Source organism: Crassostrea angulata, chromosome 3 (genome assembly GCF_025612915.1).
Source record: "Crassostrea angulata isolate pt1a10 chromosome 3, ASM2561291v2, whole genome shotgun sequence".
In the NCBI taxonomy this organism is placed as follows: domain Eukaryota; kingdom Metazoa; phylum Mollusca; class Bivalvia; order Ostreida; family Ostreidae; genus Magallana; species Magallana angulata.
The window spans coordinates 5977003-6002879 of record NC_069113.1 but is presented as its reverse complement, the minus strand read 5'-3'; the positions used below and the strand labels follow the sequence as shown (position 1 = coordinate 6002879).

Below are 25877 nucleotides of genomic sequence, written 5' to 3'. Positions count from 1 at the left end.
AAACCTACTTTGATTTGTTTTATTTTTTAAACATCAAGAAAAACTTTAAAAATATAGGTGTAAAAAAAGATAAGATTGTTTAACCATTTCAAATTGGCAATCACGCAAACAAAAGAGGTTAATGCATGCACTATTTTCATTAGCACATGAATAATGTAGTGCAAAATTTTCGCAGAAACGGCTATGATAACAAGGACTCGCTCGCTTCGCAAGCCGACTCAAAAAAAATCACATAAATCCATAACCTTAATAACATTTATTATTATTCTTCACATTATAAAATTCATGCAATAACAATAGAATCAATAACAGAGAAGCACTACCTCTCTAATGACCTTGTAATATTGCTTTGACCTTGACCTTTCAAAAGGTGGAAGTATCTATGCAGTAACTTCATAGTGTGTGATCAAATCAAATATATTTAATGAAAAATAATTTTCTGTCAACAGTACCAAGTTATGTGATTCTTAACACAATGTTATGTCTCTTTGTGATAAATCATTGCACCAGGTCAGTCTGTCTGCTATTTCCTTGAACACTAATGTAATTTTCTTCATCTAAGTCCTTTTCTAGCAGCTTGTAATATATGGTTATCTAGTTTATCTGCAAAAAAAAAATACCCCAAACTGTCAGCACATGTTAAACATACAATTAAAGGGCGAATTTATTGATCCAAAACTAGTTAAGGTTTTAATTCGGTTTTGCAAACTTTTCATTTATTTGCAAAACTGGTTTTGAACTAGTTTTAAACTAAAACTAGTTTTTTTGTTTATTGGCTTTAAACTGAAACAAGTTTCCAGGAAACCTAAAACCACCTTCGAGTGCGGTTTCGAGGGTTTTAAATCCTTTCAAGATGGCGGAGGGTGTTCGAAAAGAGTTGTTGATGCTCAAGTGTGGCACATGTGTCAAAGGATGAGCTCAGTAAAGCATATGGATATCGTTCTAACGTTAAACATACGTGTCTTAAAGGATCTAGGATAGTACATATAGTACTGACCAAAATAATAATGTGGAAGAGAGCGATTCCATTAATTCTAACACTGAGAATTACACTTTGCAATTTACAACAGGCAAAGGAAAAACTTTCAAAATGGTTGATGAAAAAAAAGAATTCATTGAAAGATCTGCTCATAACATTTTATTTTAGTACGCATTGTAATGCATGTAATACGTTCGCCTGTCTATTCAACTATGGCTCTTTGAAATCAACAAGATTTGTCTGGCCTTTGAGCTAAGACCACGTAATTAGTGGATATTTCACTTGAAACCAGTGTCATTTTTAACTTGTTTCAAACGCCTTGAGTGAATCAAATGATCTCCATTGATATACGTGTACAAAAAATGAATAATAATATAGTTTTTCATAGCAGCATTCACTTTTCCAAAATATTGATATGGTGTTAAAAGCCAATTTTGCAATGAGTACGCAGAATAACCTAATATGTGGGTATTGCCAGGAAAAAAATATCTTCACGTACTGTCTAATAAAGACGTTCATGCAAATGCAGATGAGTTCAAAAATTGTCTTTTTTAAATTCCAAGAACAAATCCAGTAGGTATGCGAGTGCAAAGACAGCCATTTTTTCAAACCAACTTTCCATTTAATGCTAAACCTCCAAACCACCAAACTGGTTTCAAACAGATATGAAACTATTATTAAACCATAAACCTAAACTCGAACTAGTTTTTGATCAATAAATTCGCCCAAAGATTTAAATAAAAAACCCAGTTTTAATGCCATACTAATAGTTTTAATTCACTCTAATATATGCAAGTTATTTTTATTGCTCTTCCATTCTAAGACATCAATTTACACATACAGATTGTTTGTACGTACATGTAAACTCTCATATTTTGTAAGTAAATTTATAAGTATAAATACATACTGTAGATATTGATGTTATCATATATAGGGCGAATTTATTAATCAAAACTAGTTCGAGTTTAGGTTTATGGTTTGATAATAGTTTCATATCTGTTTGAAACCAGTTGGGTGGTTTAAAGGTTTAGCATTAAATGGAAAGTTAGTTTAGAAAAATGGCTGTCATTGCACTCGCATGCCTACTGGATTTGTTCTTGGAATTTAAAGGAGATAATTCTTGAACTCATCTGGATTTGCATGAAAGTCTTTAATAAACAGTGCAGACAATTTTTTTCCTGGCAATACCCACATATTAGGTTATTCTGCAAACCTATTGCAAAATTGGCTTTTAGCACCATATCAATATTTTGGAAAAGTGAACGCTGCTATGAAAAACTATATTAATATTCATTTGATTCACTCAAGGCGTTTGAAACAAGTTAATCAAAGGCCTGAAGGGCCACAATGGCGTCGAGTTAAAGTTAATTTGAAGAGTAAAAACCTAAATAATTTTTTAAACAAGTGAAAAGCTGTCAATGAGACAGCTAACTGGGTTTTCTTTTTATATGTGAACTGTATCCATAATCCATGTCAACCCATATCCAGTGAAATAAAGTACCTCATATGCAATATTTTGCTAAAAAAAAGACTAAGTTCAAAAGCTGGTATTTTTTTCATAAATGATCAGAAATAAAAATCCTAAAAATATTCACACCTCTGATACATGTACAATTAATCTGCAAAAGAACAACTTTTTATCTATAAAACTGTAGGAATAGTTATCCGTACAATGAGGTAACCCTATATGCAATATTTTGCTAAAAATTGACTAACTTCAAAAGCTGGTATTTTTTTCACAAATTATCAGTAATCAAAGTCCTAGCAATATGCACACCTCTGATATATGTATAATTGATCTGCAAAAGAACAACTTCTTATCTTGAAAACTGTAAGAGGAGTTATCCGTACAATGAGGGTACGCTATATCATATGCAATATTTTGCCAAAAAATGACTTAATTTTTTTAATTTTTTTCATAAATTATCAGTAACCAAAATACAAGCAATTTTTTTTCATAAATTATCAGTAACCAAACTCCTAGCAATAAGCACACCTCTGATATATGTATAATTGATCTGCAAAAGAACAACTTCCTATCTTGAGAACTGTAGGAGGAGTTATCCGTACAATGAGGGTACCCTATATGCAATATTTTGCCAAAAATGACTAAGTTCAAAAGCTGGTATTTTTTTCATAAATTATCGAAAATCAAAATCCTAACAATATGCATACCTCTGATATATGTGTAATTGATCTGCAAAAGAACAACTTCCTGTTTTGAAAACTGTAGGAGGACTTATCCGTACAATGAGGGTACCCTATATGCAATATTTTGCCAAAAAATGACTAACTTCAAAAGCTGGTATTTTTTTCATAAATTATCGAAAATCAAAATCCTAGCAATATGCATACCTCTGATATATGTATAACTGATCTGCAAAAGAACAACTTCCTATTTTGAAAACTGTAGGAGGACTTATCCGTACAATGAGGGTACCCTATATGCAATATTTTGCCAAAAAATGACCAAGTTCAAAAGCTGGTATTATTTTCATAAATTATCGAAAATCAAAATCCTAGCAATATGCATACCTCTGATATATGTTTAATTGATCTGCAAAAGAACAACTTCCTATTTTGAAAACTGTAGGAGGACTTATCCATACAATGAGGGTACCCTATATGCAATATTTTGCCAAAAAATGACCAAGTTCAAAAGTTTTGTTTTCCATAAATTATCAAAAAAAAATTTTTTCAAAAAAAATAGAAAATGTTATTTATCACATAACTAATAAAATTACAATTCATTACAAATTTGCTCACCTAATTCTTAAAAAGTTTTGAATTTCAATTAAAAATTTAAGTTTATAGAAATATCTTAGGAGTTAAAAATTTTTTAGATTTTTTTTCTCTATCTACATGGAAATAAATATTTAAATTATTATTGTGTTTAATTCTATATATTGTATACTGCTGATAACCACTCTGTCTCTTATTATCAATTTCATCTAAAATTCACAAGGATCCAAATGACACGGGCCGAAAAGATCGGGGGTAGATAAAAGAAAGCACCCTTTCACGTTGTTTACAAAGTGAAAGTAGTTCACTAGTTGGTTTATGTAGATGTACTTATCGCTCGATTAGGAAGTTTTGTTTCTACAAGATCAAACATTTGTGCATAGTCAATTTTCGATATGGATACAAAATCATCTATTTTGCAGGCTAGTACATTTCATAACCAAATTGAGTATGTAAGCCCAGCTATCGCATGTGTCTCGGTGCTAGTGTATTCATCCGCTGAAACCGAGACATATTGTTTTCAATAAAATGTGAACATTTTTAAAGACGGCAACCATTTCGAATCTGCAAACTTGTTTTGTTGACGTACAATTCTGCTCGAAATTGAAGTATGTCATCTATTTTTCTTGAAACACATACGAAAACTTTGCACTCATTTGAGTTGTTTGGCTCCTAAAAATGTAACTTCCGGACGTACGATCCCTAGATGGCTTTCGAGCTTCGCTCGACGCCATAAAAATGACACTGGTTTCAAGTGAAATATCCACTAATTACGTGGTCTTAGCTCAAATGTCAGACAAATCTTGTTGATTTCAAAGAGCCGTAGTTAAATGGCCAGCAATGAAATAGACAGGCGAACTTCTTACATGCATTACAATGTGTACTAAAATAAAATGTTATGAGCAGATCTTTCAATGAATTCTTTTTTTTTCATCAACCACTTCGAAAGTTGTCGTTTGCCCGTTGTAAATTGCAAAGGGTAATTCTCAGTGTTAGTATTAATGGAATCACTCTCTTCCACATTATTATTTTGGTCATCATAGATCCTTTGAGACACATATGTTTAACGTTAGAGCGATGCTTCGCTGAGTTCATTCTTTGACACATGTTCCACACTTGAGTATCAACAACTCTCTTTCGAACACCTCTCCGCCATTTTGAAAGGATTTAAAACCCCCGAAACCGCACTCGAAGGTGGTTTTAGGTTTCCTGGAAACTTGTTTCAGTTTAAAGCCAATAAATACAAAAACAAGTTTTAGTTTAAAACTAGTTCAAAACCAGTTTTGCAAATAAATGAAAAGTTTGCAAAACCGTATTAAAACCTAAACTAGTTTTTGATCAATAAATTCGCCCATAATTTTAGTTGAATGTTAATTTAGAAAGTGCTTCATTATAAACTTTAAAATATTTTAAGTATTAATATTGTATTCAACATAAAAAGGAGAGAATAGAAAATAGAGTAACTCACAAATCTTGTGTTTTCCCTTGATGGGAAATTTCACAACCAGTTCTTGGGGGTTTTCACAAATAAACACAAAAGAAGACGCTGATTCACCCTCTGGAAACTACAATGAGAATGAAAGACAAAATTATTATTTCTTTTAAAAAAATCTTCTGTCAATCAAAAACTTGCACATACATATTCCAAATACAAGGAAAAAAGTGACATGTAAACAAAAAAAACTATGATAAAAATCTTGTGTTCAGGATTTCATATTCTTGCGATTTGACGCATAGCTGGAATAATATAACATAGCCGTTTAATCCAAGAAATCAGTACTCGCGAAATATAAGGAATCTACAGTAATTGGTAGTTACATCCAAAATATTATCTAAAGAAGCCTAAGCTGACATATTAAAACTGTCCATGCACACACTGCTGTCATGTGTTTTGAAGTTGTACCTTTTCTCTGTATTCATCCTGAGGGAGACAGTCAGTCAAGTCCACACAGCCTAACAGACAGCCGACCGGGTAGTGAGTGGGGCCCTGCAGGTGGGGGTCTGAAACAAGGAGTACATACATTCAAAGCATTTGGTGAACATTATAAACGATATACAAATAGTGTCTGTTTGGGAGGGTAACAGTGGAAATTGACAGCACGAGAAAACCATTGTCAACCGACGCACAGCGGAGGTTGACAAAGGTTTTTGAGGGGTGTTGATGTCAACTGTTATCCTTCCAAACAGGCACTATTTATTTTATTATACCGAAAGTCATACGGTTCGCCGTGGAATTCATGTCTTTTCAATATAAAATCAGTGAAAAAAAATAAAAGATATTCAGTATAATAAAATGAATAGTGCCTGTTTGGGAGGATAACAGTTGAAATTGACACCCCTCGAAAACCATTGTCAACCTCCCCTTCGCGTCGGTTGACAATGGTTTTCGAAGGGTGTCAATTTCAACTGTTACCCTCCTAAACAGGCACTATTTATATATTATAATACTTTCATGTTAAATACTGAAATCTGATTGGTAATCCGTTCTATTACCCCCAGCATTAGCAACACACTTGGCAACAGGTAACACAACGAATTGTTACATGTGCGTAAATTATGCGCGTACGGTTGGCTGTAGAATTAACTACTTTTCTATATAAAAGCAGTAAAATTTTCGTTAAAAGTAAGACATTCAGTATAATAAAATAAATAGTGCCTGTTTGGGAAGGTATCTGTTGAAATTGACACCCCTCGAAAACCATTGTCAACCTCCGCTTCGCGTCGGTTGACAATGGTTTTCTCGGGGTGTCATTTTCAACAATTACCCTCCCAAACAGGCACTATTTATATAATGTTACCCATTGCCAAGTGCGTTGCTAACGCTGAGGGTGATAGAACGGATTATCAACTGCATCTAAACTAATCAGATTTCAGTATTTAACATGAAAGTATAATAAAACCAAAGAGTATACATGTCAACTGACGAGTTTTGTGCATTTTAGATACTGTAGATTTCACAAGGAATTATCATTCCAATAAAATTACAAAGAGTTCTCTTCGGGAATTTTAAAATCTTGGCCATTATTTTTCTGTCAGTTGTGAACCAAATAAAATTATAATAAAGTTTGGCACTTTCAATCGTATATCTCACAATTTGATACGGGGAATATTGGACCTGGGTAATAAAAGGAAACTAAGGTATTTCATAGTAAGGTGTACAAAGATTAGTCCATTGTGACAAAGGATAAGTTTTCTAGAGACTTCAAGTATTTCTCTTTCTTGAACTAAATAATTTTACAGTAACTACACTTCATCCAGGTAACAAAGACAGGTTACACAAGCTATACAGGTAGGCAATACAAGCTTTGGAGGTAGAAGCCCACCTTTGTACAGGTATCTGTAGAACTGCTCCACCTCTGCTACCTCCTCTGGGGCGGGCGGTTTGGCCGTGGCTGCTATCCAAAGTCTCCCACGGTGAGCAGTGTACCAGGTCCTACCCTCATGACTGAAATAATCAAAAGCATTTACTTTTATGGCCACTTCAAAGAATCATATTGCAATAAACATTTTTTAAATTTCTGAATATTTATCATACTAATATCTCTTATTTCATAGTCAACATGAACAATGCATGTACTTTCTATTTTTTAATGTAGTATATAAGATTTGGAGTAAATATTCATAGATTTTTTTTTTATATTGGTATATTTATATTGGTATAGTTGTAAACACATATGAAGATCAATTACCATTTGATGCCTTTGACAAGCAATGAGGCCCAAGGTTGATGCATGCTCAAACACATGCCTTCATCAGACATTTCCTGTAATTCTCTGTCTTGAAGTCGTAGACCTTCCCTTCTTGTCTCCCCCTCCTTTTTATGTGGTCTACCTACAGCAGGTGTCTCCATAGCACTTGCTACAAACTATTCAAACAAAAAAATTAAAATAGATACCAAACAGTAATTCCCATTAAATGTCTATATAGGAGGCTGGATAATCAACATACTGTGGTTTCATCAATATTCGTTGAATACCAATTTTCGTGGATTTCGTTGTTAAGTTAATCCACGAAATTAAAAGTTCATTGAAGAGCAATTTCAACTAACATTTTGTATTGATAGGATCATTGGCCACGAATTTACATATCCTTGAAACTGTGATATTTAGAAAATCCACGAAAATTGATATCCACGAAAAATAATGAAACCACATTATTGTCCATCAGATCTTCCTTAATATCTAGCCATATTTAATATTATTTACCGGTATACAGAAATATTTCACATATTTTAGATTTAGAATTAAAATATCCTATATCTTTATACAAAGCTCTTCTTTATAAGAAGTTTAATACAGCTAAACATGGACACAACCACCTAGCCCTTTAAAAAAGAGTATATTTTTTAAAATAAATATGACAATATCTAAAATGGTTTTGACCCCCTTCTACTCCTCTCCCCCTACCTTTGGGCCTGGTACATTGATGCTGGGGTTGACTAAATCAGTGAGATTTCCTGGCTGTGTGGGAGGAGCTTTTGATTTTGCTCCATAGTGAATTTCCTGGATGACATCATCATTGACATCATACATGTTCATTCCTGCTGTATTGCTTTCTTCTATCACTTGGCGGCCCGCAAAGTCCAGCATAATTTTCCTGTCCTTTCTTGATGCGTGACGCTGGGCTCGTAACTCTTCCTCTCGTTTCTTTAACTTTGCTTTTTCTGTTTTACTTAACCAGCGGTTGTCTGTTGAGAAGTAGTCTGATTCGTCATCTATAACCTGTGTTCTTCTGACACTGTAAGAAATATACAAAAACTTCAGATGAATCTTGGTAAAACCAGACATGTATCCTTCACAAAAATGTCACTCTTGGAAAAGTATCTTTCAATCAATACTTAATTAGATATACATTCACCACAGTCTAGGTACAATTAAAGCCTCTTAACAATTTTGGATATTTTCAAGTATTACAAAGACTACACAATCTGACCTGGTTTTGTCAAACTCCAACAGTTTGTTTTTGTGCTGTACGGCTTTCTCGTAATCATCCTGTCCCCGATCCTTCATCAGTCGCTGTCGTAACTGCTCACTCTTCCGAGATCCACGATCAAGCACTTCCTGTTCCTCCTTGGTACACACCTGGTTAGTAAACAATAATATGACAAAAACCTGGTAAGTATACAATGTGTATGGTACAAACTTTGTTATTCAACAATGTATATACAAGAAATATATATAGTAAACAATATTATGGTACAAATGTATGTATATAGTACAAACCTGGTTTTGATACTTAACAACGTTTATGGTACAAACCTGGTATACTGCAGATTGAACAAATAATTTTTGAATAAAATTGCAAGAAGCAACCCTCAAAGTTTTAAAATCTCACTTTTATTTTTCAGACAGCTTTGAACTATATGAAATTATAACCAAAATTACCCGACTTGATACAAAATTCGCAGAATGAAATACTCAGAATTTACAGTTTCAACAAATGATAGCAAATGTCCATGAAATACGATCAATAACTGACTACGGTAGATTAAAAATTATCAGCCTTCATTATGCGGGAAAAAGCTAGGAAAAACTTCAATCTGAACAAGTTTTATCAAGTTACTGCAAAGAAATTTGCATGCCTTTCATTTTCTGATGTCAAATATCTTGACTGTAAAAATGAATGAAAATGATGTATGCTGTTTTTTTTTAATCTTTTCAATTAATTTTCAGCTGCCCTATCACATGTTACAAGGCCAAGTAATAACTTTTGCATTAAAGCTATCTCACTGTCTGAGAGACAAGCTTGCGTTGCTCACCAGATTGCCACAGAAGAGGCACGGCCCTGACCCCTCCTGCTCACACACTATCCGCCCGCACCTCACACAATTGGAAATCAGCTTGTGTTTTGTGGCTTGACATTCACAAGAATGTCTGCCTGTTGGAAAAAAAATATTTACATGTATGTATAATAAATCATATCTTTATAATAAAAATATGTGAAATATATTAATGAATAAACTGATTAATCTTTTAAAAATATGTTTTATTTTCTCCATTAGTTTATTATCATTGAAATCCAGTCACCATTTCCTTACCTGTTAATTTTATCACAGATTTAGCTTGTCCTTCCTGACTAAACAGTGGTATAAATTTCTTTTTCCTTGATTCTTGATTTGACTAAATGTAAAAAAAAAATAAATTCTTGTATTTTGTCTAAAATGTCTATTATTTATAATATAATAATAATGGAAAATGTTGTGAGCTATCAAACCAATTGATAATATCATATTCTATTTTCAAAGCATAATTGTGTCAATATCCAAAGTTCTTCAAAATTTCAAATCTGCACATTTGCAAACATTTATTAGATATACCTGATCTGCCTGTATTGTTTCAGTTTGACTGACAAGTGGTTGAGAAGCACTGTTGTTCTTTGAAGGCTTTGCTGATTTTTTACCACTGATGTACTCCTCGTCCTGATCAGATTTGCGGTAAACCTAAAATTTACACGCAAAATTATACAGGTTATTCTAGATTACAGGTAATGATACCATAAAAAATATTTCATAAAAATAATCTCTTTCTTGTAAGTGGATTATTAGCTTACATATAATGAACTTTAATAATCTACATGTGTTGGTGGTACAATTAATCTATATTTTCATGCAGTTATAACACTGTAACACACAGGGTACTGAAAGATTAAATGATGAGATTTACTACAACGTCCCAAACCTTCAACGACGTGAATTTGCAATATCACAAGTGAAAATCAAAGCTCACAATTGTGGCTCTTACAATGACTTTTTTATGCATTTTATCTTACCCTTATGATAATACAGTAATTTTGAGGCATAAATCACATTTGCAAACAGGACAAGAAGTTACACAAAATATAAATATAATTTTTTTACATCATCTCCTTCAGAAATATTACACACAGATTATCATACGCACTAACGCGCCATATTCAATTTGTCTGCATGGCCTGTTGTGTTATAAGACATTAATGCTTAAATGACCCAATAAAATGAACTTACAGTGATATTATCAGGAGGTTTTTCTTGTGGTCTCCATTTCTGTATCAGCTGACTGATGAATGTTCTAACTCTAGGATCAGATCCATCTAACAGCTCCAACATATATTCCTGGATCTCTCCTGCATTTCCAATGCTTAAAATGTACCTGCATGAGATACAATTCAAAAATGATAATTATTGCAATTCATTAATGTCTAATTTGACCATATCATTTGAATTTTCTTCAAAAATTAATTATCAAGAAAATAATTTTCAAAACAAAAGATTGAATGAAAGACATTCTAAAAGAAGGCACACAATTCTTGGTATCAATAAATTTTGATAGACTTTAGAAATATATTGGCTGGAAAACTTCATCAATATGCATAACACATTGATGAAAAAGTTTTCTGGTCAATTTTTCCATTGATATGTCGATCAAAAGAAAAATTATTAAATTCATTTCTTATCATTTAAATACAATATTTTCAAATCATAACACCTGAAGTGTCATTGATAAAAAATGTAAATAATGTAACTGAAGCACCATATAAATACACAACAATAACAGCAACAATATCAAAAATTAATATGCGCTTCAGTTGATGCAGAGCTATTGACCTGAATTTAATGGATTAAACACATATAGAAAGTAGAAATCTAAACCAGCTGAATTAAAAACAAGAGGGAAATACGTGGAATGGCTTGTGATATTATTCATTGTGCAGCAAGATTCGTTAAAACTGGCTTTTATGTGAGTTAGATATCTGGAATATGCAACTGGGCATAACCATGCAAGGAGACGTGATTGTGGACGAAAAAAGTTGATACGTCAACAAAAATAGTATGTAATACAGTGTATGACTTTTGTAAATGCTGTGGTAACCAGAGAGGTTTTTTATCGGTATATCTTGAAGCACTAGTCATTAGCTTTGCTTCACGACGCTTTATTCTGAATATGTTTGTAATAATTATTCCAGGAACAGCCAGCCTCACCATAAATGTTGATCGTCGCCTTAGGCAGACAAAGTTGTGATAATACACTTAATACACTTATTAATAATTTTCTATTTCGTGAATTAATTCATGTGTATTGTTGTATTGTTTACTTTCAAGGTTAACCTTTAATTTTTTATATTCATAAAGCTTTATTTTGTATGCTTACAATTAAACAGACACAATGTTTGTTGACATATTCCTGTTCTATTTAAAATTGTAAAGCAGAAGAGTAGGACCAGCAAAAATCTTATTGATACAGGTATAAAAGAAATTTTTTGACCAATCAGAAGTGCCAATATCCGTCAAACTAATAAATAATACCCTAAACGGTTTGAAAAGTTATAAAGTGAAAACAGTGACTGAATCAAATTGACCCAGGGCTGACCCCAAGTGTATATATAGGCTCAGTACTGCTGCGGTCCTATAGCACTAGCTAGTGGGTTAACCCTTTAGCACAGTTGGTAGAGCGTTAGTTTTTAAACTGAAAGGTCTCGAGTTCGAGCCTGTTGAAGCTAATTCCTCCTCTTCTATTACTTTGGCGCCCAACTAAATAACCCACATAGAATGGTTATGAGAGTATCGTGTTAGATTTCTAAGGGATAAAAATCTAAAAAGAAAAGGAAGAAGAGTGTAATAGTGTGTATCAAAATGCTCAGTACTGCCGCACTCCTACTAGGATTAGCTAGCGGGTTAACCCTTTAGCTCAGTTAGTAGAACGTTGGTTTTTAAATTGAAGGGTCCAGGTTTGCGCCTGCTGTAGCTCATTCCTCCTTTTCTATTACAGAAACATATGTAAACAATAAATTAACGAAAAAGGAAAGAAACGTTTGTCATAATACTGGTAGTTGTAATGCTATCTTTTCTAATTTTGGGCAACAGAAGGTCAAAATGGTTCATCAATAGTCCGAAAAATCGATTGAACTAAAAATAATGACTATAGATTGTCTTTAGACACAAAACAAAAATATGGCACTCTATACAAAGGAACAAAATTTTACTACTGCAGAACCAATAAATAAATTTTACATGTTACCACTTTAATACAATGTAAGCCACTTTAACTGACTTTGTAAGATGCTGACTAAGCTCAATGAAAACAGCTGTGGGCCGTGAAGTATTGCACAACAGGAAAAACGCTTAATACCCATTTTGATAATTTTGCGACACCTGATTACAATAAAGAACATTCTTGCGGAATGAAATTAGATGACCATAAGTTTTTTCATACAACTTACTTTGCATTATCCTCTGAAGCCGGCAAACCGAGCTTCGAAAGCTCGTCACACATCCATCTCTCTACCGAAGTCGCCATGTTGTTTCTCCTAAATTTAGAACCAAATCCGCATTTAAGTCCGGATAATTAATGTAGACGTATGAACTGAATAACTGAACAGTTCGGCACCAACATTCAATGTAACTATTGTATGTTTCTCATTTTTAAACACTACTAAAATCCAAGTAATATTCCCAAAGCACCGTACATTGATTTTTGAATTCGTTTTATCAAGATATTGAAAGTGAAACAAGCAATATACTTGGAATTTGCTGTTGAATAAATATTTAAACTTATCATAATATATCACCTTAGTACAAGACCACTTTTAACTTGCCTAAACAATGTTTCGACGTACTGACGAAAAAGTAGTCGATTTTATTAACTGTCTGATTTATTGTCAGTAGAACAATCGACCCACGGACCACATCGCTCACCTGGGTCCACCAGTAGGTTATAAATGAATTTTAACGCAACGAGAGTAAACACTTTAATTTTCAATAAAAGTATAGGGCCTAAATCAAATTTGTAAATAGAATGTTTTCATATTTGCTTATCAAAATTTCGTAACATAGCATATCCTGGGGAGATTTTTAAAGAGTTTTCTATGTAGTCATAAATATGTGTATCAAATTCGTCCATATAGTGATCGCGGTTTATTCTTTTCGTAGATTTATGATCGCGTATTACAATTCTGAATCTGGTCATTAGAGAAGGCTTGCATAAATGTTCCAACCAAGTTCTTCTGCCCCTCCCACCGACCCCTCCTTCACGTCGATTACAAGGAATATTCCCTAACGCCTTCAGACCGTGGGTTGTTCGGGGTTTTTTGTTTGTTATTTGTTTCTTTTTGGTTTGTTTATTGTTGTTGTTGTTGATTTTTGTCGGTATCTATCAATCACCACCACCACCCCTTAAATATAGTCATTGTACCATGTTTTTGTATATTCATTAAAATTCACTTTCATTATAAGAATTAATACTTTAAAAGTAAAATCACAGGTATTGTACTTACTTTGTAACTTACGACGTATATAGACGATGCTTGCTACCTAATCTAATCACGTTTCTTGGAATAATATATGTTTGAATTAAAATCTTTCTTTTGTCTTATTTTTTAAATCATTTTTTCTCAAATTTCAACTCTTGTTCACCACTTTCAAGCGGTTCTCTCTTTTTTCTGCTTTACCTGGAATACATATAATTTACCTCCAAGAATTAACCCTTATATTACAAAGTATTTTGCAAAATTCTCGGATTAGCTAACTAGCTCCATAAGTTATATTTTCATGCTATTTCTTATTATCAAAGTTTTCTCATCGGCTTCTAACATTTGTTGATATATTTATGACATTTTCTGTGTGTTTTAAGTTAAAATACCAAAAATTTTATTGCCGTAAAATGACTGACATTGCGACAGTAAAATTATTTATTTGGTAAGCACAATAAATGTTTCCAGTGGCCCTTCCTTCTGACTGAATTAAAATTGTTCATAATCCTCTTTGCAAACAATTATATAAAAGCGGTGTAATGTTTAATATAACACATGTGTACACGTTCCATCTGATTCCTAATAAAGAGTAAAGGGAACAGCTATGCGTCGTGATAGAGAGCCTGGACTTTGAGCAGTTGTGTCCAATAGCAATGCAACTTAGGCCTGTCTATTTCATCGCTGGCCACTCAGTCATGGCTCTTTGAAATTAACCCTTAAAGATTTGCCTGGCTTTTGAGCTAAGACTTCACAGTCGGTGCACATTTCACTTGAAACCAACGTAATTTTTAACTTGTTTTGATAAACATAATTGATACGTACGTCCTACCGAAAGTTCAAAGTCTTGTTAAAATGGTTCTAACACACCATCTCAATCTGATGTAAAGGATCAAACAGTATAACAAAGTACCTTTTTTTTAGAGTGGCAACTGTCAAGTCATAACTCCACAAAAAACTACAGCTTGAAATATTAGTAATTTTTATTTTTATTAAGTTAGTGTAACAAATAACAAAACACAAGACAGAAAATAAAAAAAAATTTGGTAAAATTTTTTTTTAGAATATGTCAGGTACATCAACAACATTATAAACGGAGAGAGATCCCGTGGCTTGTCCGATGACGTAGACGAATGGCGTACCGGATGGACTGTCTCCCGACCCGACAAAACTAGAAAAGTGAAAGGTAACATTCAAGTGACACCAAAAACCTCGATATTTGGTCTCATAAAAAGTACCTACAGCTTGTAACAAGTTATGAATATTTTAGCTCGAAACCTGTGATGAATGTTTTAAGTCGTAGCCAGTTATAAATGTTTTAAGTCGTAACCAGTTATGAATGTTTTAAGTCGTAACCAGTTATGAATGTTTTAAGTCGTAGCCAGTTATGAATGTTTTAAGTCGTAACCAGTTATGAATGTTTAAATTCGTAACCAGTTAGTTATGAATATTTTACCTTGTAACCAAATATTAATGTTTTTTTAGCTTGACATAACAAGTTATATATTATCAGGAGGTTTTTCTTGTGGTCTCCATTTCTGTATCAGCTGACTGATGAATGTTCTAACTCTAGGATCAGATCCATCTAACAGCTCCAACATATATTCCTGGATCTCTCCTGCATTTCCAATGCTTAAAATGTACCTGCATGAGATACAATTAAAAAATGATAATTGTTGCAATTCATTAGTGTCTAATTTGACCATATCATTTGAATTTTCTTCAAAAATTAATTATCAAGAAAATAGTTTTTCAAGACAAAAGAATGAATAGAAGACATTCTATAAGAAGGAACACAATTCTTGGTATCAATAAATTTTGATAGACTTTAGAAATATATTTGATAATTTTTCTTTCGATTGACGTATCAATGGAAAAATTAGCCGGAAAACTTCATCAATACGCATAACGCATTGATGAAAAAGTTTTCTGGTCAATTTTTCCATTGATATGTCGATCAAAAGAAAAATTATTAAATTCATTTCTTATCATTTAAGGAGGCCGACTTTAGTTTGCATTGCGCATGTTTTTGCGCATTCTAAAATAATACAGTTGATTTATACTTCTTATGAATTTTTTTCGATATCATTTATGAAATTGAACACAATAAACAAAATACAGATAAAAATATCTAGATTTTTAAAGGAAATTTTTATTTTTAACACGATTTTTACGTTGTGCGGCAGGGAAGCATTGCCATTGCGCTTTTATGACGTTATGATAAAATGAAGCTTTGTAGGAGTACGTTATAAGAAATAACATTAAAGAATAAGTAAAAATTGTACGCTGTTGAAATTTTATATACAGACTGATGCTATCCTCGAGGACATTTTCCTCATTTTTGGAATGAATCCATTATACCAATCATCATTCGTGATGATCCAAATATATAGCAAAATTTGGTGCATTTTAATATTTTGAGATGGCCCCCACTAAAAACCAGACGGTAGAATTTTGTGGTTTTTACATATAAGGTAGGAAATGATATTACTAATCATATATAACAATTTGAGAAAAAAAGCTATTGTAGTATTTTTTAAAAACTGCTTTAATGTGCGGAAAATGATAGTTTCCTATATATTCCTATAGTAAATGTACCTCTATTTTGAGATGGTCCCTAAAAAGAACCAGACGGTCGATTTTCATGAACCTTCGCAAATAAACTAGAGTTGGTTTAAATTACATATGGTTAAAAAATAAAGAGTTATGCTATTGTAGTTTTTCCGCAAAAAACCCCAAATCGGCCTCCTTAAATAAAATATTTTCAAATCATAACACCTAAGTGTCATTGATAAAAAATGTAAATAATGTAACTGAAGCACCGCATAAATACACAACAATAACAGCAAACAATATTAAAAATTAATATGCGCCTTCAGTTGATGCAGAGCTATGGACCTGAATTTAATGGATTAAACACAAATAGAAAGTAGAAATCTAAACCAGCTGAATTAAAAACAAGAGGGAAATACATGGAATGGCTTGTGATATTATTCATTGAGCAGCAAGATTCGTTAAAACTGGCTTTTATGTGAGTTAGATATCTGGAATATGCAACTGGGCATAACCATGCAAGGAGACGTGATTGTGGACGAAAAAAGTTGATAGGTCAACAAAAATAGTATGTAATACAGTGAGTATGTATGACTTTTGTAAATGCTGTGGTAACCAGAGAGGTTTTTTATCGGTATATCTTGAAGCACTACTCATAGCTTTGCTTCACGACGCTTTATTCTGAATATGTTTGTAATAATTATTCCAGGAACAGCCAGCCTCGCCATAAATGTTGATCGTCACCTAAGGCAGACAAAGTTGTGATAATACACTTATTAATAACTTTCTATTTCTTGAATTAATTCATGTGTATTGTTGTATTGTTTACTTTCAAGGTTAACCTTTAATTTTTTATATTCATAAAGCTTTATTTTGTATGCTTACAATTAAACAGACACAACTTCACAGTGTGTTGACATATTCCTGTTCTATTTAAAATTGTAAAGCAGAAGAGTAGGACCAGCAAAAATCTTATTGATACAGGTATGAAAGAATTTTTTTGACCAATCAGAAGTGCCAATATCCGTCAAATTAATAAATAATACCCTAAACGGTTGGAAAAGTTATACAGTGAAAACAGTGACTGAATCAAATTGACCCAGGGCTGACCCCAAGTGTATATAAAGGCTCAGTACTGCTGCGGTCCTATAGCACTAGCTAGTGGGTTAACCCTTTAGCACAGTTGGTAGATCGTTAGTTTTTAAACTGAAGGGTCTCGACTCTCGAGTTCGAGCCTGGTGAAGCTTATTCCTCCTCTTCTATTACTTTGGCGCCCAACTAAATAACCCACATAAAATGGTTATGAGAGTATCGTGTTAGATTTCTAAGGGATAAAAATCTAAAAAGAAAAGGAAGAAGAGTGTAATAGTGTGTATCAAAATGCTCAGTACTGCCGCACTCCTACTAGGATTAGCTAGCGGGTTAACCCTTTAGCTCAGTTAGTAGAACGTTGGTTTTTAAATTGAAGGGCCCAGGTTTGCGCCTGCTGTAGCTTATTCCTCCTTTTCTGTTACAGAAACATATGTAGACAATAAATTAAAGAAAAAGGAAAGAAACGTTTGTCATAATACTAGTAGTTGTAATGCTATCTTTTTCTAAATTTGGGCAACAGAAGGTCAAAATGGTTCATCATTAGTCCGAAAAATCGATTGAACTAAAAATAATGACTCTAGATTGTCTTTTGTCTTTAGACACAAAACAAAAATATGGCACTCTATACAAAGGAACAAAATTTTACTACTGCAAAACCAATAAATAAACTTAACATGTTACCACTTTAATACAATGTAAGCCACTTTAACTGACTATGTAAGATGCTGACTAAGCTCAATGAAAACAGCTGTGGGCCGTAAAGTATTGCACAACAGGAAAAACACTTAATACTCATTTTGATATTTTTGCGACACTTGATTACAATAAAGAACATTCTTGCGGAATGAAATTAGATGACCATAAGTTTTCTCATACAACTTACTTTGCATTATCCTCTGAAGCCGGCAAACCGAGCTTCGAAAGCTCGTCACACATCCATCGCTCTACCGAAGTCGCCATGTTGTTTCTCCTAAATTTAGAACCAAATCCGCATTTAAGTCCGGATAGTTAATGTAGACGTATGAACTGAATACCTGAACAGTTCGGCACCAACATTCGATGTAACTATTGTATGTTTCTCATTATTAAACACTGCTAAAATCCAAGTAATATTCACAAAGCACCGTACATTGATTTTGAATTCGTTTTATCAAGATATTGAAAGTGAAACAAGCAATATACTTGGAATTTGCTGTTGAATAAATATTTAAACGTATCATAATATATCACTTAAGTACAAGACCACTTTTAACTTGCCTAAACAATGTTTCGACGTACTGACGAAAATGTAGTCGATTTTATTAACTGTCTGATTTATTGTCTGTAGAACAATCGACCCACGCACCACATCGCTCACCTGGGTCCACCAGTAGGTTATAAATGAATTTTAACGCAACGAGAGTAAACACTTTAATTTTTAATAAAATTATAGGGCCTAAATCATAATTGTAAATAGAATGTTTTCATATTTGCTTATCAAAATTTCGTAACATAGCATATCCTGGGGAGATTTTTAAAGAGTTTTCTATGTAGTCATAATTCGTCCATATAGTGATCGCGGTTTATTCTTTTCGTAGATTTATGATCGCGTATTACAATGCTGAATCTGATCATTAGAGAAGGCTTGCATAAATGGTCCAACCAAGTTCTTCTGCCCCTCCCACCGACCCCTCCTTCACGTCGATTACAAGGAATATTCCCTTACCTCCGCCTTAATTCAGACTGTGGGTTGTTTGGGTTTTTTGTTTGTTATTTGTTTCTTTTTGGTTTGTTATTTGTTTATTTTGGGGTTTTTTTTTATTGTTGTTGTTGTTGTTGATTTTTGTCGGTATATATCTTAATCACCACCACCACCCCTTAAATATAGTCATTGTACCATGTTTTTGTATATTCATTAAAATTCACTTTCATTATAAGAATTAATAACCAGGCTGAAGCTAGCAGCCACTAACAGCAGCCACTCAGACCGTAGAAGCTAGCAGCCAATAAGAAAATTCATCAAAGTACTGAGACGTACTCGAACAAAAAATTATATTTTACTTAATTATCGACATATTTTAATTAATATCAAAATGATTAATGCTCAATAATTTGTACGAGCATTGGCGACTTCCGAAGCAGTAAAGCTCGCCTGGATAAGAGTTATAAATGCGTCTTTGTTGGATAGAAATGAAACAGGCATGTAGCATCGTTTTTGAAAGTGGGGGGGGGGGGGGGCAGACTCCTCCAAAAAATCTTGACAAGCAAAAAAAACAAAAAAAAGGGGGGAAAATAAGACTTTCCCAAAATCTTCAAAATCCTAATCCAGGGGGGGGGGGGCTGACGTCGTATATAACTTCAATTTCAGTACTAATTCCCTTCTTTTCATATCAAAAAAGTGGGGGGCCAACTCCATGATAATTCAATTTTTTATATGTAAACTTTTAAAATATTAGTTGCTGCGATAAAAAGTGGGGCAGGCGCCCCCCGCCCCCCCCCGGATGCTACGTGCCTGTGAAATACGTTTATACGGGTCATAAGTTATAAAAATAATGTTATTCTAAATGTAGTCTTATTGATACAAATAGAAAAACTATTTACATCTTATAAAGTGATATGCAAACGTATTATGATATAAAAGACATTATAAATTAAAGTAAATTAAAAGGAATAAAATGATACAAAAACCCAAAGCCAATCCAGTGTGGCAAGATAATTTGTTTACTTCAAAGTTTAACATGTGCGTGTTTAAAAATTTATTCTCGGGCCTTTTCACTCCCCGGAAACAACATTAATCGAAAATTAAAAATACATCGTATCATTACGAATATGAGACAATAGTACACCCAGCATTGTGATTTTCTTCTCATAAAAAATTATCAGGTCGCAGTCAAAACAGCGAAAATCATCAGGTGAAATTGGGATTATTTTGTCTCAGTCATGTTTTGATCATTTTAATATTAATTAAAATATGTCAATAATTAAGTAAAGTATAATTTTCTGTTCGAGTACTCTCAGTACTTTGATGAATTTGCTTATTGGCTGCTAGCTTCTACGGGCTTAGTGGCTGCTGTTAGTGGCTGCTAGCTTCAGCCTGGTGAATTAATACTTTAAAAGTAAAATCACAGGTATTGTACTTACTTTGAAACTTACGACGTTTATAGACAATGCTTGCTACCTAATCTGATCACATTTATTGGAACAGTATATGTTTGAATTGAAATCTTTCGTCTTATTTTTCAGACCATTTTTTCCTCAAACTTCAACTCCTCTTCACCACTTTCAAGCGGTTCTCTTTTTTTCTGCTTTACCTGGAATACAAATAATTTACCTCCAAGAATTAACCCTTATATTACAAAGCATTTTGCAAAATTTTCGGATTAGCTAACTAGCTCTATACTTTATATTTTCATGCTATTTCTTATTATCAAAGTTAATTTTCTCCTCGGCTTCTAACATCTGTTGATATAACTAAGACATTATCTGTGCATTTTAAATTAAAATGCCAAAAATTTTATTGCTGTAAAATGACTGACATTGCGACAAAAAATTATTAATTTGGCAAGCACAATAAATATTTCCAGTGGCCTTTCCTTTTGGCTGAAATAAAATTGTTCATAAACCTCTTTGCAAACACATGTACACGTGCCATCTGGTTCCTTATGAAGAATAAAGGGAACAGCTAGAAACCATTTTAACAAGAGCCTGGACTTCGAGCAGTTGTGTCAATAGCAATGCAACTTAGGCCTGTCTATTTCATCGCTGGCCACTCAGCCATGGCTCTTTGAAATTGACAAGATTTGCTTGGCTTTTGAGCTAAGACTTCACAGTCGGTGCACATTTCACTTGAAATCAACGTAATTTTTAACTTGTTTTGACACAAGAAATTGATAGGTACGTCATACCGAAAGTTCAAAGTCTTGTTTAAATAGTTCTAACACACCATCTCCATCTGGTGTAAAGGATCAAACATTGTAAATGTAATGTGTAAATGAGTCCAGTCGCTTCTTTGCTTGTCAATGCAAAATTAAAAGGCATACAATTTTTCTCAATCACTAATTAGATTTATATTTAATATCAAATGTCCCTACTTTGGGTAAATCAAAAGTGAATCAAGAATAACAAATGATTGGCAATGAAGGAGGAAAACCTAACTTCTGCTTAACTATTAGATAGACAAGTTCCAAGGACAGGTCGGCTCTATTCGGGCCCCTAACCCTGGCACTTGCTATCTTCCCTGACAAACTGTCAGTAATGTGTTTTACAAACAACTCTAATATACAATACCACACAATAGAACAGCTTCGGCTCTATTCGGGCCACTGATCTAATTGTGTGGGTCCAGAAGTTTAATTTAGTGTTTCTGTTACCTTCTCCTTCCACTGCTCAAACAGGAATGACCCCGACTCTCAGCTTCTCTCACTTATATACACATGGGAGAGTCCACTGGAAAGGGATGTCGGGTTATTCCATTATTAACATTGATTTATAATGGACAAAATTCTTTACATTACCCACGCCTCTGGGTTCATTCGTCCCGAATGACAAAACATTTAAAACTTTTTTTTTTCTTTTCTTTTTATTCAATGTGATCCACAAAAAATTGCAAACTTTAAAACTGCTTAATAGTGGTTAACACGTACAATGCTCATAACACTATCTGTGTTGAAGATGACAATTCAAAATTTAAAACAAGATCAATTGCTCTGTCGTGGTTTCTTTAATGTCAACCTCGCCCTCTCTGTACTTCCTGACAGTCTTTACTGAAATTTCTCTTCTAAACTCTGTTTGTGTACGAACGTCAATCTTCGCTTTCTTCGTTTGACAATCATCTACGTTGGGTTTTCTGACATCATCTGCTGATGTACGTTTCCCTGTAAGAGAATGGGTCGTTTTCTTGCGGAAAACACGGCTCACCATGAGATCCGATATCTCTTTATTGACTAGCTGTTTCTTTAATCTTATTTCCATCACTGGCACAAGTTGTACTACTGGACGTAGTTTCCGTCGAAAGTAGATCACCTGGGTCTTGTGACAACCATTCTTCATCTTCTGATTCGTCCTCACTTGACACAATATTTTTGGCATTTTCAGTGTTCTTCGCCTTTTCCGAGACTTCGTCTGTTTCAACCAGCTTCTGGCCCAATGCAATAGGACTTTCTGTCAATCCAGTGTGCGCTCTCTTCATATGTCTTCTGACATTACACTCTTTCTGGGACGTAAAATCGCAAAAATCACATGAATGCTCCTTCATTGCACACTCTACCACATGGGTGGAAAACTCAACATCACCATGGAAAACACTGGAACACATTGGAATTTCCTTGTCCCGCTTCTCTTTGTCATCTTTGTCTTCGCCATGCCTTTAAATCTAAAACGACAAAGAAAGAACATTAGGTACTAGTATTTAGTATGGCATATAGTATATAATCTAATAATCAGTCTCATAATCTTTTAACCATACAGGGGGTCTTCTACTACGAAACTGTCTTGCAGGCAGTTCTTTTTCTTTACAAGATTGTTGCTCAGTTTCATATTTCTGCTGTTCACTGACAACAACACTCTCGTTTTTGTAATTTGTATTTTCTATTTGAGCCTTTGTATTGTCGCTACATGTTTGATCTTGGAATGTTTCCTCTTTCTGCTCTTCAACACAGTCAGCCGTTTCACCAACTAACGTTTGGGGTCGTTTCAGTCTAATTCTATCAACATGTATGACTTGATTTGACTCACGTTGACCACAATTCACTTTGTATGTAACATCTGACATTTTCTTTATGATTCTATATGGTCCACGCCAATAGCTGGTAAACTTGGGCGACTGACCTGACTTCGTTCTTGGAAAATACACATACACCTTATCATTTTCCTTGAACTGTCCCCAGTTTAATTTCACACATAGTAATGTTTTTGGCGAACCATAGCTTGCTCTGTATTTGCTCGGACAGTTTTATGTGCATTTTCAAGTCTATCTTGCAATTGCCAAACCCATTCATTTTGAGGAACTGGTTTAATAGCGGAAGGTACATCATACATGATATCCAAGGGAGTGCAAACCTCTCTTCCAAGCATCAATGAATTTGGCGAAAACCCAGTTGTTTCATGGATGGTTGACCTATATGCCATCATGACATACGGTAAATGTTCATTCCAATCTGTATGGTTTTCATTTACAAAATTGCTAAGCATAGTTGTTAGTGTTCGATTGAAACGTTCCACCATACCATCCGATTGGGGGTGGTATGGTGTTGTATGTGTCTTTCTGATGCCCAACAAAGAACACATTTCTGAGAACAACTTGCTTTCGAACTGTCGACCTTGGTCCGAATGGATAACTGCTGGTGTGCCAATTCGACAGATCACTTCTTCCACAATGACTCTAGCTATTGTGATGGATTCCATATTTGGGATTGCAAAGCTTTCTGTCCACTTTGTATAATAGTCTGCAACTACCAAGATGTATTTGTTACCTTTCTTTGTTAAAGGTAACTCACCCAAAATGTCTGTCGCTATCCTTTTCAAAGGATAACCAGAATGTACTACTTTCATGGGTGCACATTTGGTAACATTGTCAGTCTTCCTTTTAGAACATAATTCGCAACCCGCTATATACTGACGCACATCTCGCTGTAAACCTGGCCAGTAGTACCTACTGCGAATCTTAGACAATGTTTTCTTAATACCGAGATGTCCTGCTGTTTTCTCGTCATGATATTGGGTAAGAACTGTACGTCGCTCGGAGAATGGAACTATATACTGATAGAGAGTCTGATTAGACGACATGTCTTCCCATTTACGACAAACAAGATTATCTTTGATGCACAATCTGTCAAACCGAGAAACCAGTGACTTCAGATAATGGTTTTCTGGCGATACTTTCTTAACACCTGGAAATGAACCTCCCTCTACCCATGCACGCAACTTCTGGAGATCATTGTCATTTTTCTGAGCCAACAACAATGACTGACCTTGCCCAATTTGGTTACAGTTTAGATTTTCACCTTCCCAATCACTGTGGTATCCGCACTGTTTACAAGGTAGTCTGCTCATGGCATCAGCATTTGTATGTAGCCTTCCAGGGCGATGTTCTATTCTGAAGTTGTATATTGACAGTACATCGATCCAGCGTGCAAACTGTCCTTCTGGGTTTCTGAATTGCATCAACCACCTGAGGGAACTATGGTCTGTTCTGACCAGGAATTTTCTGCCATACAAGTAGTGCCTAAAATACTTGACAAAGTATGTCACTGCTAAAAGTTCCTTTCTAGTTACGCAGTATCGTCGTTCAGATTTTGACAAGCATCGACTGGCGTAAGCACAAACTCTCTCCTTACCATCGATTACTTGAGAGAGAACAGCACCTATGGCTTTGTCGCTAGCATCAGTATCTAAGATGAAATCCCTTTCAAAATCAGGATGTGCAAGTATTGGTTCAGATGTTAGGAATTGTTTCAATTTGTCAAATGCAGTTTGACATTCCTCTGTCCACTTGAACGATTTGTCGTTTGTTGTCAAATCATGCAATGGGTTTGCAATGGTAGCAAAATCCTTCACAAATTTCCTGTAATAGCTACAGAGACCAATAAATGACCTTACTTCTGTAACATTAGTAGGGACCTTCCAACCCTGAATTGCTTTGGTCTTGTCTGGACTTGTAGATATTCCATCTGAAGATACTATATGAACCAAAAATTCAACTTGTCTTGCAAAAAGAGTACACTTTTTCGGTTTCAGCTTCAATCCTGCACATTCTAACCGATTAAAAACTAGGGACAAATTCTTTACCATATCCCCAAAGTTCTTTCCAAAGACTATTATGTCATCTAGATAGATAAGACACATTTCAAATTGCAGTCCACGCAGAACTGTTTCCATCAACCGTTCAAAGGTTGCCGGAGCATTGCACAGGCCGAATGGCATTACAGAAAATTCAAACAAGCCTCGTCTAGTTGTGAATGCTGTTTTCTGTTTGTCTTGAGTGTCAACAGCAACCTGCCAATATCCTGAACACAGATCTAGAGTGGAAAACCATGTAGCACCCCTAAGCTGATCAAGAGAATCGTCTATCCTTGGCAAAGGATAGGCATCGTGTTTTGTAACATTGTTCAGCTTTCTGTAGTCTACACAAAATCTGGTGGTACCGTCCTTCTTTTTAACCAAAACTATATTTGATGCCCACGGACTACTAGATGGTTCAATGATATTTCGTTCCAACAAATCGTCGATATGTCCATCAACTTCTTTTTGCATATGAACAGGTATTCTTCTTGGGGCTTGCTTGATAGGAAGACTGTCTCCTGTGTTAATTTTA

At 34.2% G+C, this 25877-nt stretch overlaps 1 protein-coding gene, 1 long non-coding RNA gene and 1 pseudogene across 2 annotated transcripts; all 3 read right to left on the bottom strand.

Moving 5' to 3' along the window:
• Positions 1-4: 4 nt before the first annotated feature.
• LOC128178071 (activating signal cointegrator 1-like) lies at positions 5-13076 on the bottom strand. Its single transcript, XM_052845068.1, has 12 exons — positions 12917-13076; positions 10704-10848; positions 10038-10160; positions 9759-9840; positions 9480-9598; positions 8654-8802; positions 8128-8458; positions 7411-7586; positions 7045-7166; positions 5625-5722; positions 5190-5286; positions 5-603 (listed from the first exon to the last, which is right to left on the bottom strand). The coding sequence occupies exons 1-12, from the start codon at positions 12991-12993 to the stop codon at positions 554-556; spliced, it is 1569 nt and encodes a 522-aa protein (XP_052701028.1). The 5' UTR covers positions 12994-13076; the 3' UTR covers positions 5-553.
• A 1831-nt stretch (positions 13077-14907) lies between these two features.
• On the bottom strand, positions 14908-18752 carry LOC128178072 (uncharacterized). Its single transcript, XR_008242899.1, has 3 exons — positions 18471-18752; positions 15399-15586; positions 14908-15113 (listed from the first exon to the last, which is right to left on the bottom strand). It is a non-coding gene; the product is annotated as an uncharacterized LOC128178072 (long non-coding RNA).
• A 2807-nt stretch (positions 18753-21559) lies between these two features.
• Positions 21560-23405, bottom strand: LOC128177217 (RE1-silencing transcription factor A-like; annotated as a pseudogene).
• Positions 23406-25877: the final 2472 nt, after the last annotated feature.

Bases quoted from the DNA above. Each gene is read 5' to 3' on its own strand.
- LOC128178071 (XM_052845068.1), bottom strand. From the start codon at position 12,993: ATGGCGACTTCGGTAGAGAGATGGATGTGTGACGAGCTTTCGAAGCTC. The intron at 8,459-8,653 runs GTCAGATTGTGT...TATTTCTTACAG, and splicing joins TTGGAGTTTGACAAAACCAG to TGTCAGAAGAACACAGGTTA. The intron at 7,167-7,410 runs GTAATTGATCTT...TGATTATTTCAG, and splicing joins CTTGTCAAAGGCATCAAATG to TCATGAGGGTAGGACCTGGT.